The following is a 12,549-nucleotide window of genomic DNA, read 5'->3' as shown; positions in this document are numbered from 1 at the left end:
CTGAAGGTGAGCATCTTTTTTAACCATCTTTATTGCTAATAAAAGAAACATCATAATCTGCAGCCTTTAGAGGAAATCAGTAAGAAAATGTTTCGGGTTGATCACCACTGCTCTAGATACTTGGGAGGCCAAATCATTTTCTATAATTCTCTGTAACAACTAATAAAAAAAAATTTAAAAATTGCACAGGGGGACTTTCAGCAGTAATATTTCTATAGCTACAGGCCCGGCGCTACCGCAAGGCAAGTTAAAGGTAGATAAACTGGGCATGTTTATTGGTGGGACTGTGTTCACTTCAATTATTGGTTGTAGGATATATATACTATATATCCCAATGAAAAGTCTTTTGCCAAACCCCAATGAACTGCTTCAGTTTAGGTTTGGATGCAAACTTTTATTTCCCTGCATTACTTTTTGCAACAATTTTGGTAAAATTATGAATGTGATGATCCATAAGTCACACATAAATCTTTGGGGACAATACACACCCCCATCAAAGTGCCATGTTTTTGTATCATAATATAAACTAACTTAAAGTTGAAGTCTGATGCAGCAGACATGACCATAAAAAATTCACATTGAAATGCACAATTTCATTTTCTTATAAAGCTATGTAACTGCACAAGTCAGACTTAAGAGTGCACACGTTAACACATGGATGGTATTCTCCTAGTGGAATAGATTAAACGGTCAGGCTGATGAAGCTGTTGTATCTCTGAATGTTCCTCTTTAAGATTTCTGAGCATGGTCCAAGGACTCGTTCGAAGCGCGGGCGGTCCAGTTTCACACACTTCAGTGGGCCCCGTGCGATTACAGTGGCTGCCCTGGGCCGGTTCAACAACAAGGCTATCTCACCTAGAAATAAAACAAACTATGAGCTGCAAGAAGAATATGGTAGAGAAATGTGATCTTGTACTATGGAAAGGGTCATAATACTGATCCAGTAAAAGATAAATCAAACACTGTGAATGTAAGTTCAGACCTTGCCTAGAACTATTCTTTTTGAGACCTAGTTGTGAATTACACATGCACTAAGTTTACATCTTTACATTTCTGGGTGATAATTATACCAATTGCTATAAAAAATAGATGAATCCAAGGCATACCTGTAAAAGAAGAAAGTACATACACACCTTTCCTGTTGTACGTGCCATCTAACTCTGCTCCGATTATGAGAAATATATTTCTGTTTCCAAAGGGAAACCAACACTTTTGGGGAATCTCAATCTCATTGGTCCCCACCAGTTTACACCACAAAAATAATATACGTCTCCAGCACATCATGTATCCATATCATATAGTCCAGTTATTTATTAAAGTGATCACATCCCAATCAGTGCAGCTGCAAAGTTTCAGGGCTCATGCAGGACCCTTTCGTCAGGCATGTGATGTTCACACCGGTTCCTCCTGCTGACCACCATGTTACTGCTGTATGCTGTAATGGGTGGAGATTAAAGGAATGAACCAGTGAGAGTTGTGGGGGACCATTGAGATTGACATTCCTAGTAGTGTTGGTTTCCCTTTGGACGGATTTCTTAACAAAAAGAGCAGAGTTCTGCGGCACGGGCTTCAGCAGGACAGATGAATATGTATAGTCTTCTTTGACACATATGGCTTAATTTAAACAATTTTGCATAATGACACTTTAAAGAAAATTTGGCACTTTGCCTATTCAGATAGCGTACATTTTATATATAAAAAAAAACACTCGTTAGCAAATTCCACATATACACATGTAGCCTGTGTGGGGGCATATAGTACGTTCTATGAGCATTGATTTAATTGTCTGCATAGGGTCAATGCACCAGTGTACATTACTATGCCTTAGTGAATCTTGCCCACAGTCTTTTGCTGCTTTGTTACATTTGTGGCACATTTACACTGCCACATACTGGCCACAACAGGTGGCACCGACAAACCTACCAGAAACTGCTAATAAAGTATCAGTTTTGGATGGACTGACTATTTATACTGTACATAGAATGGAGAGTAAGATCCTTTCAAAAGACCTGCTTTTTACCATCAGATATTTTCTTACCAAAGTAGTCTGAGGGTCCCAGTCGGCCCACTTCCACATATTCTTCATTGTCAGATCTGCGCTGCAGAACAGATGCAGTGCCCTGTAATAAACAAGAAGAATACTCATCATGACACTAATATTAAAACATTCAGGCACCATGATTGGCACTATTTAACTATATTGTTAAACCTCCAACAATTTATCACAGAATATGATGACCATTGACTAAGTCAAAGGCTTTTGACTCAAAGCTACCTCTGTTCAAAACAGCCTCTTTTGTAGGCTGAGCCTTGGACCTCATCTTCTCACACTAGATTTTATATCTTATATGGACTTTAGTTATTTCATATTTTTTATTGATTATCCTCAATATTAATTTATGTACACATTATTCACATTGATTGGTGATTTATGCTGATTGATTTGTATATCTTCAAATATTAATGAGTCACACATTATTACACATTGTTCAATATTTTTTGCACCATACTTATTGTATTTTATGAGTACGCTTGATATACGGTGGTATAAACACATGTGTGTTTTGGGTTGTTTTATTGTCTATTTGGAGATTTATGGGTTATATCCAATTGTTTCACAAGGGGAGATAGCGTGGATAGCGCGGTGTATTGGTTTAGCACAATAGGTTTTATATGGACCTATAGATATATGGACCTTATATGAACCTTTAGCAATCCAGTTTAAATGACCTGACTGAGGATGACGAGAAATGTAGTTCATTGACCATTTCTCCATAGGTTCACCACATGTTCATAGACACACCAACAGTTGACTTTCCTAAATCAACCAAACTGAAAAAGCTACATTACATCCGAACAGGAAATTATTAAAGCGGGGCCATGAACTCATATTGCCTTATGCAATAGAGGTTGTTTTTTCTTAAGTGCAGTAATCCATAACAACCAAACAGAGCTCAAGTTGGTGACATTAGATTAGACCATTACAAGATAAAATCTGATTAGTTGCTATGGGTTTACTTAACTAAAGAATAAGAACTCTTCAATGAAATGGCCATATGTGTGGAAATGTTATCTTTGCTATAAAATGTGTTAAGAAGACTGCAGTATACAGGATGTATAATATATAATGTAAGGTAAATTCTCTGTTTGCTTATGTAATAGGACCCATATTCCACTGGTATTGCCATCTCTATATTAAATAAAGACTAGGGTGTTTCATAGTAATACTATGTACACATCATGGGTCTCAAAATAATGGCATTTCTTTGGTGCCACAGTGTCATACTGGGACTGGTTTGATGAGCAAAGGATGAGTTCATGCCCAAAGGAAGTAATCAAGGTTTATTTGTGAAAAGATGCAAAGCCTTTGGTTGCTACTGGCTACAATTCCAATTTTACTCCAGCTTTCATAAATGAGATCACTTACACGTGGGTCTGAACGCAATGATTGTAGTTCAAAACAATGGGACGATGGAAGCCTAGCTGCAGGTTAAAATAATGCTGATTTTTCTATTCCAAAATAATGATATAAAGACACATAAGACCTAGAGCAATGACACCCTAATGCATGGTTCTAGAGCAATGGCACACAGGCACTTGGCATTCCAGAGCAATGGCACACTGACAATTAGTGTTCAATAACAATGGCACACTGGGGGGGGGTTTCAGGGCAATGCCACGCTGATTTGGGGTTTCATAGCAATGCCATGTTGAAATTTAAGCAAAGGCACAGACATTCTTGAGGTTCCAGAGCAGTGCCATAAAGATATTTGGGGTTCCAGAGCAAGGCCATAGTGATACTTGGGGTTCTGGAGTAATGCTCCAAGGAACCTGGGGTTCCAAAACAATGCCACAATGATACCTGGGATTTCAAAACAATAGAACACTAAAAACTGAGGTTTGGAAGCCAGGGCACATTTAAACTTGGGGTTCAGAGCAATAGCAGAATTATATTGGGGGGTTTCCTCATTGCTTGAGGAGAACAATGACATAGATATGATGATACAAAGAAACAAATTGCAACTTGAGGTTCTCCTGGTTAATCTGTCATTACAGCATACAACACAACACTACAGTCTGTCTTACTGGTAAGAGAGAAACCATTTGGAATACACAAGATAACCCCTAAGACAGCCATTTCATCCACATTTTCGGACAAGTATGGATTATTTGTCCTTATTTTCTATTCTTCCTAGTTTTCCCATCTGATATTACTGTTAGTTCAAAAACTGGGAGGCATATACTGTATGAGAGCAATGAGTGCTAAAATTTGTAATTTGTCTTGTATGTTAAAGTCGAAGGTCCTACTCCAATCTTCGCTATGACATGTCTACAATATGGATACCATGGACGATGAAAACATCTGCTCACTTTTCTCCAAAGAAAATGGAACTATTAGCATCTAGCTGCAAAGAGATGTAAAAGGCATGTGTGCAATAACAAGCTATTCCTTGCTGTGGAAGGGTTGTCATCATCCTCCAGATAACAAAAACGCCTCTAATGTGCAGCACTGCTGCCAACTGTCAAGATATGCATTGGGCAGGCCATTATAAGATGCAAGATGGGGCCAACACTTATTATTAAAGTATCAGGGATCCCCCAATCCTCTGTTACTGAAGAAAACAAAATGCTCTTTCTAAACAGATCATAAAATAATGATGTCCTAAGCAAGAACAACTACATGAAATGCTAATTAAAATAAAACTATGGGCTCCTGTCTACCATCAATCCTTATGCAAGCTTGTAACATCTATGATGATGTAGCATGAATAGAAATAACTCCTAACATATCCATGTGTTTCCTGTCCTGTACAGCTAGCTGTAATCTAACATTTTACAGAGCCCAGGATGAGCACAAAGAACCTCATCACTGTTTACTAGGAACTTGTCATGTTTAACACATGAATCTTACTGAATGGTTAGAAGATGGAGGTATGCCTGGTACTTACTACATCACCGGTAATTTGTATAAACTATGAAGCAGACAACTGCAACTAGATGAATACACGAAGCCATAAATAACACTGCTATCTAAATAAATAATACGAGGGAAGGTTTTCAATCCCATGTCAAGTGCTACAAAATATTTCCGAAGATTGCCTGGTATAAAGCTGCAATTACGTTGATTTTGCAATTAAGTTTTAGAAAACAACTTCAGTCTTTTTTGGTCTACCTGTAAACCTCTGGCAGGGGAAGACTAGAACCTGTCAGGTTTTTATTTTTGTCTGTGTTCTTGTTGCAGATTTGTAATCACTTCCTGCCTGATGCAACTATAGTTGGCAGTACAGAAAGTGGGGGTAATTCTCTCTAACAGAGCCCCCTGCAGCAGTAAAAAAACAGACAGGAGTCCCAATTCTTACCAACTCCGTCCAAAACTAGAAAACAAGCTTTAGGCTTGACATATAATCCTGTAAACAGGATATTTTAGCAGAGCAATTAAGATTAGCCTGGTAAACATAAAAAAAGGAGCCTAGAGTTCCCATGCTAGCTAAAAATAATATATATGAACTATTCATAGGCGGTATTCCATCTTTATATGACTAAAAATCTGAAAATGTTAGTTTTTAGTGCTGGACCTAAGAAGGAAAATATATACAAAAATAGAGGATTCAACAGGTTTTTTTTTCTTGCATGCGATTAAATATTATATGCATGCAGGCAGAAGACATGCAAGCAGCAAAGCCCAGAAAAAAACCTATAGAAACCAAAGTGAATTCACTTCACTGAAGTCATACTAGTTCATAATAGATTCTGACTGGTTGCTATAGGTAATTAGGTAATTTGGGCACTTGCATTGCTTTACTGAATAAGCCTGTATTGTGTAGGAGTAGACTGATAAGATATTACCTTGAGGTAGTTAGGGTGCATCAAAAAATTGCTGCATGTACGTTTTTTGCCCATTCTGGCGCATTGGCAGGCCATTTAAAATAAATGGATGCAGCAACTCAACGCAAAAAACAGCAAAGTATGAATGGGTTGTAATGCCACGTGTGTAACTATATATCCCTATATAGTTTCCTCCAAGAGCCGCACTCAATGCTTCCTCCAAATAAATCCAAATTGTATTTTAATCCATGAAACAGCATACACCTTCCAAAGCTCCGCAGAACGAAATAAACTCTCTCCTTACATGTTTCACCCATAGGGCTTAAAATATATACCGTATATCCCTATATAGTTCTCGTTCTCTCTTTCATTATAACTGTGTGTGCTATTTCATTTTATATTAGCTTGTGCCCTTTAAACTGGTTTATCAAATGATTACATCATGCTTTTTGGCTACTTTTTGTGAACATAGCAGATTAAATGTAAACATTGCTTTTGGAAATACATATATGTACAATTCTTTTATAAGTAGAAAAGAAAAGGTAAATGCGCCTATGAACAGCTTTGTAATGGATGTCACCCAAGACATTCAGTATTCAGCAATCACACAGCTAATCACTAAATAAACCTCCTTTTGTGAAGCTGGTGAATATCTGTAATCGAGCAACCTTTAGTCCGTTCTAATGTTTGTAGTGTTTCCAGCAGTACATTGTTCAATGCTGCATTTGCTGCAATTGGAATGCAGCATGTACAGTGTTCATAATGATGTATTTATCATTATAAATACTTAACTGTCAGCTCTCAAGGCACCGACTCTGAACGGTGGACAGGTCATGATGCTGTTGGATGTGTTCCCTGCTTAACTTCTATGAACCAGGAAGTAAACATGTGGACTGTTTGCCCATTATATACGCTCACTATGAAGGGGTATCTATGGTCAAAAAATACAAATAAATATTTATTTCTATATCGAATTTCCATACATTCTGTCCCATAGCTAATAACTAGAGGTGCACCGAAATGGAATTTTAAGACCGAAACTGAAAATAAAAAATTTGTCAGGCTGAAACCGAATTTTCTTTTTCTAACCTTTTTAAATATTTTATTTTTATGTGTTTATTTATCTTTTACTTTTCTTTTAGGGGCTCTAGAAAAAAAATACGAGGGATCTAAACGGACCTCTGACATTTCCCTTTTGAAATAGAAAAAATAGATTTTTCTGCAGCCCCGGTTATGAATGAACAGGAAGCCTCTATACTGAGTGGTCCTGTCCATTCATAACTTGTGGATATAGTATGAGTTATTATGTCTACAATTATGAATGAAGAGATGTAGAGCACTTCCTATTCATTCATAATTGTAAACACAGTAACCATACTGGGGGGAAATGATCAAAACTGGAGCAGATGACATCTGGAGCAGATTTGGACTGCAACCAATCAGCTTCTATCTCTCATTTTCAAATCGTACCCGAGAAAACTGAAGAGAGATGCCAATAGGTTGCCATAGGCAACTGCTCCAGATTCTGTCTGCTCCAGTCTTGATAAATTCCTCCCACTATGTTCTCAATTATTTACAAACACTCAGCAATCAGCTGATTGTTGAGTGCTTGTACTCCGCTCTCCATACTGATATCTTCGGCTGTCACAGGAGGCTGAGCGGGCGATGTGTAGGGAGGAGACCTCAGCATCATGTGACATGACTGACAGCTGACTCCTTCCCTGCACCGCCACCTCCTGTGACAGCTGTCACTTACTGTAACGAGTCCCGGCGACGTGGCGTCACACCGCCCTCTCTCTCTACACAGACGGCCGCTTTGCGTTCCACGGTGGAACGCGGAAGCCACTCGACTTCCTGATTGCAGGGCGAGCGGCCTGCGTTCCACGGTGGAACGCGGAAGCCGTTCATTCCGGCCGGAGGCTCCGCCTGCTTCCTGGGGGTATTTAAGGGCTCAGCTGAGGCAACATGGCGTCGCACAATTGGGTTCAGAAGCGCCTGTTGCCTCCTGAAGCCTAAGACCCATCTTCCCTGGACTGCCAGTGACTGATCGCTCCTCGACCTGCCTCAGGACTCCCTGCAACCTCTAGACGGACCCAAACGCAAGTACTACTCCTACTGGAGTCCTAAACCCTTGATACTGGGATCAACACCTTAAAGTGATATAGACTGTGTTTAAGACTACTATCAACTGTCTGCTGGGGTTTCTCCTTCCATCAAACTAAGTGTATCAGAAACCGTCTTCCCTTGTTGCCAATACGGGTTCAAGTTTTGTGGTTACCTTAGGGCTATAGGCTATGAAGTAATAGCCTAATTACCTCTCTTCCTTTCTCTCAGTTATAAGGCTATGATGCAAGAATCTCTAACTCCCCGCTAAAGATTGGGAGAGACGCCTGAGATTCAAGCCTGAGAAGCCTTAACCCCATACACCCCTAAGTATAAACTTCCGCAGTTGAGATCCAAGCAGTTACTCTCACAGCAGGCGTGACACTTACCCGCACTGCTCTCCATCCTGATCTGCCTGTCACAGGAGGCCGAGCGCTCTCCTCCCTGCCCCGCTCAGCCTCCTAACAGTTTCTCTACTCCCTGCTGGGCGCTGCTCTGTGTCAGAGGGGACACAGAGCAGTGCCTAGTGAGGAGGAGGGAAACTATGGATGCACTGCAATTTTGGCCGAAAAATTGTACTTTCCACATTTTGCCCAAAGTACTGGTACCATTTTCGCCAGCTGAAATTTTGGTGCATCCCTACTAATAACCATATAGCTCTAGATGTTTGTAAACTTATGAAGATGCCCATAGTATGTACTTCCTCAATGCAGTGACACAATTTCACTCAGCGCTGAGAACATGCACTTCCTTGTGTCAGGACTCCAAGTCTGAACTACAAGTCAACGTCTGAACTTCCCACAATGTAACATCATCTTTGCTTGCTGAAAGCAATGCATGATGGGATATGTAGTCTTGAGAAATCGAGACTGCTTACACCAAGCAGCAGGGAAAGAGATGCAGACGGAAGGCAGCACTCACTACATAAAAGGGATTTTTTCAAGTAAGCTTTGATCGCATTATCAAAAACAAGTATAGTATGTATTCCTATTACAATGTTGATGTTATAACATGATGGTATATGCTCTGACTTTCAGAGTCATTTCAGTACCACAGTGCTAGCAATTAACAGGAGCAAGTGTCCACAACTAAACAATGTTATTGTGTGACTTTTCAGAGCCTCTTTTACTGTTCTCAATGGAAAGCCACGTTGCCTGGATTCTTGGAGAAAACATATGGGCATAAGAAATATATCAAGCATCTACTAGAGGACTCTGTCATGCAAATAGTGGCCAGCTTCCATGATTGTCACCTTTAATCTGTTCCCTCTCACCTTGGATCTTCAGCCAGCTGCTTTAGAACTCCAAGAGCCCTGAAACCTGGGTAACTTTAATATGCAAATACTAACTTTGGCACACAAAGACGTGCTATGGTCCTCCCCCTTCCACCTCTTGTAATTCACTATTGGTCAGTGAGGTTGCCCATTACTCTAAGGGAATAGTGGATGCATACGGTAGAAGAGCTGGGATGCAGTTTTTTTTGTTATTTGCATGCATTTGCTTATTTAAACGCTCTAGGTCTTTGGCGTTTTAGCGCCCTTAAGAGATTGGATGAAGATCTGTGCATCTGACCTGCTACTATACACTGCTGGTTCTAGTTTGATCACATAATAAGGGAGATGGACTCACTTCAGTAATGCCTAGTGGCTCCTTGACTGAATTTGTATGAACTGACTAAACTCTGAATCCTACATGAAAGCTCAAGTTAAGTCAAATTTTATAAAGCTTTGGATGGAGTGAGGAAGGGTTAGATCCCCTGAATGTCCCCAATGAAAACAAGGCAGAGGTTCTAAGACTTCTTCACTCTGCTAAAAAAAGAAGTGTCTGTATATTCTTTTTGCATGGAGTAAGGTGTTCTCTCTGGATAGTTGTCAAGGACTGGGCAACTGCCCAGAAGAGTGTGGCTCTTGCCGCACCTGCTATGTACTCCTCAAAATCTTCTACTATTTCATTCTGACAACGTTTTGGTAGTGGAGCACACGTCAGCTCACACAATCAGGAGGCCTTGCTAGTAAATGTTGACATATATCTTTCGGTAAGTATGCTTAAAGTGTATACTGAGAAGAACTGCTCCATACAAGGACCCATGAGTACAGAAGCCCCTGGACTTCCTCACCTATCAGTATAGGGCAATGAGATTGGGAAGTCATTAACAAACAAAGGTGTTCTGACAGAATGTAGCTGGTGATCTGAGTATACTTAAAGTATAATAAAACCCTTGTCTCTCCAGGCCTGGAGATCATCTTTAATAAAGTTTGATGGCACTAATCACCTTTATGTTTTTTTAATGGAAGGAATACATGCCAGCGCTGTGAACTTCAACCCCACAGTATTCCTGAATTTCAGGTCAAATCTGCTATATGCATGTAGCAGCACTTTCACATGCATTGCAGCCTTTGCGTCTTCAATTTTCATAAACAATTCTTTGAGCTTTAAGCACATGCATGCCTTCCAGCATTACCACGATACTGTGGGCAGCACCTAGGGACTGCAGACTGTACATGCCAGTGCGCTGTGTCAGCACAAATACTAGTACTCCTGAACATGAATGCACAGATGAGGGTGACAACCATGTGCCTGCAGGCAGAACCTCACATTGGTGGTCAGTGGAAAAGGAACTCCTTATAATGAGAGTCAGTGGAGAAGGATCCCCCTACAATGTTGGCCAGTGGAAAAGGACATCTTACATTGAGAGTCAGTGGGAAAAGATCCCTGTACATTGATAGTTTCCAAACTGTACATGGCCTGCGTGGTGAACTCTCAAACTATGCATGGCCTGTTTGCTGTGTGTGTTCTCAGACTGTATATGGCCTGCATGCTGTGTGCGTTCAAAGACTGTGCATGGCCTGTGTGCTTTATTCTCAGACTGTATATGGCCTCTGTGCGTTCAAAGACTGTGCATGGCCTGTGTGCTTTATTCTCAGACTGTATATGGCCTGTGTGCATTCAAAAACTAAGCATGGCCTGTGTGCTGTATTCTCAGACTCTATATGGCCTGAGTGCTGTGTGCGTTCAAGACTGTGCAGGGCCTGTGTGCTGTGTGCATTCTCAGACTGTGCATGGCCTGTGTGAAAGATGATTTTTAATGTACATTTACAAAATTATTTGTGTAGCAATTAATTATATATCTTTTGAAATGAAAGTGGTATACTCCTTTAAGAGAAGGTAATGGAAGGGGGGTTGACTACAGGTGTTTAATTAGAAAGAATCATTTTACATTTTGCTGGATTGTATCAAAGAATAAACTGTGGACTTCTGTGGGAAAACAATGAAATTAGCTTCCACTCCTAAACCTGGTTTTACAGTCTGTGTGCCAGCTCCAGAGCCCTGTGGCATAGTGCCAGCCCTGCCCTCTTATTCCTCCTTCAGAGATATCTATATATGCAAGCCAGGAAAAAGCCAGAAGTAAAAAAAAAAACACATTTTAAGAATTCCTTCCCTACACAAAGGCCGTCATTATCTTTCTATTCTCACCAGCCAAAAAATGTCTTCTGAGTCAACACAAAGGCGAATATAATGGATTATTATTCCCGAAATGGCCGTATCTGTGATTAGGCTGAAAAGATGTACAAAATAGTGTCACCAAGGGAATAATCACTAGAGAAAATAAACACAACCACCACGATGAGGTCTGCTCGAGAAGACGTTGAAGATTAAGCGGGAGCTATTAAAGAAGAAATTAGCAACAGAATTGACTCATTAGCTAACTGCCAAACAACAGTAGTGAAATGCTGGATGACTGACTATGCTACTGAAATTAGATTTATAAAATATTGAATTAAGTTGACGTTTAGATGAAATTGGCACATTTTTTTATTACAGAGTTGACTTTTTCCAATTCCTTTAAAGGATGAATAAATTCAAACCCAAAAATGTAATATATCGCAGTGTGCACGTCCTTATATATGGTCGCTGTATTTGTTTTCTTTGTTTCAGTTCATGCGTCAAGAACATTTTTAACATTTTTACAGAAAATACCTGTTGATCTTTACTAGAAATGTTGTGTCCTTGTCACTTTCTGTGAGCTAAACTTACAAAAACAATGTTATCGTTTCTAAACTACTAATATCCCCATCTCCGATGCAGTGGAGATGAACAAAGGCAAACATGTTTGAAGTCCAACCTAGAATTCCTTCAAAGATACAGGAGAGGACCTGGGGACACCTAGAGACAGGAAATGTGTAATTTGCAGGATTGCCAGGTAAAGAGAAATAAGCCTGAAAAAGTGAGAAAACTAATGCAGCCCCCATAGCTAAGGGCTGGTAAACTGCAATATATTATGTGGGATATTCTCAAAGCTGCCGAAGGCAGCCGAGTGCGTAACCCAGCCGAAGTGAAGAGAGCCGAACGACCTTCGGCTATTCACTCCAGCTCAGTACGGCTGATTTCAGCCGTACATCGGCTGCCTTCAGGCGGCCGAACATGTTCTGCATAGGGGCTGATTGGCATTCGGCTCAGTTATTCTGCTCTGTATCTCCGTGGTACCGAGCAGAATAGAAAATAGTGACAAAAGTAGGGGAAAAAAAGGTTAAATTGTTTAAATTTTTTTTAAATAAATAATAAAATTAAAAAATATATAGATTTTTTTTAAAAATGGGCGGAGCTAGCAGTGAAATAAGCA

The 12,549-nt window shown here is 40.0% G+C and overlaps 1 protein-coding gene across 5 annotated transcripts in view; it reads right to left on the bottom strand.

Moving 5' to 3' along the window:
* Positions 1-418: 418 nt before the first annotated feature.
* PRKAR1B (protein kinase cAMP-dependent type I regulatory subunit beta) overlaps positions 419-12,549 on the bottom strand; it is a 201,186-nt gene continuing 189,055 nt past the window's right edge. For all 5 annotated transcript variants that reach the window (XM_018566412.1, XM_018566487.1, XM_018566565.1 and 2 more), the window contains 2 exons: positions 2,039-2,120; positions 419-855 (listed from right to left, as the gene is read on the bottom strand). In XM_018566412.1, the coding sequence (XP_018421914.1) occupies positions 683-855; positions 2,039-2,120 (255 nt within the window). In that variant the 3' untranslated portion in view covers positions 419-682. The remainder of the gene's footprint in view (positions 856-2,038; positions 2,121-12,549) is intronic.

The sequence above is a fragment of the Nanorana parkeri genome, unplaced genomic scaffold (assembly GCF_000935625.1).
Source record: "Nanorana parkeri isolate BGI_ZX_2015 unplaced genomic scaffold, ASM93562v1 scaffold3, whole genome shotgun sequence".
NCBI classification, from domain to species: domain Eukaryota; kingdom Metazoa; phylum Chordata; class Amphibia; order Anura; family Dicroglossidae; genus Nanorana; species Nanorana parkeri.
The sequence above is the reverse complement of the archived record's forward strand: the minus strand, read 5'-3'. Positions and strand labels throughout refer to the sequence as shown.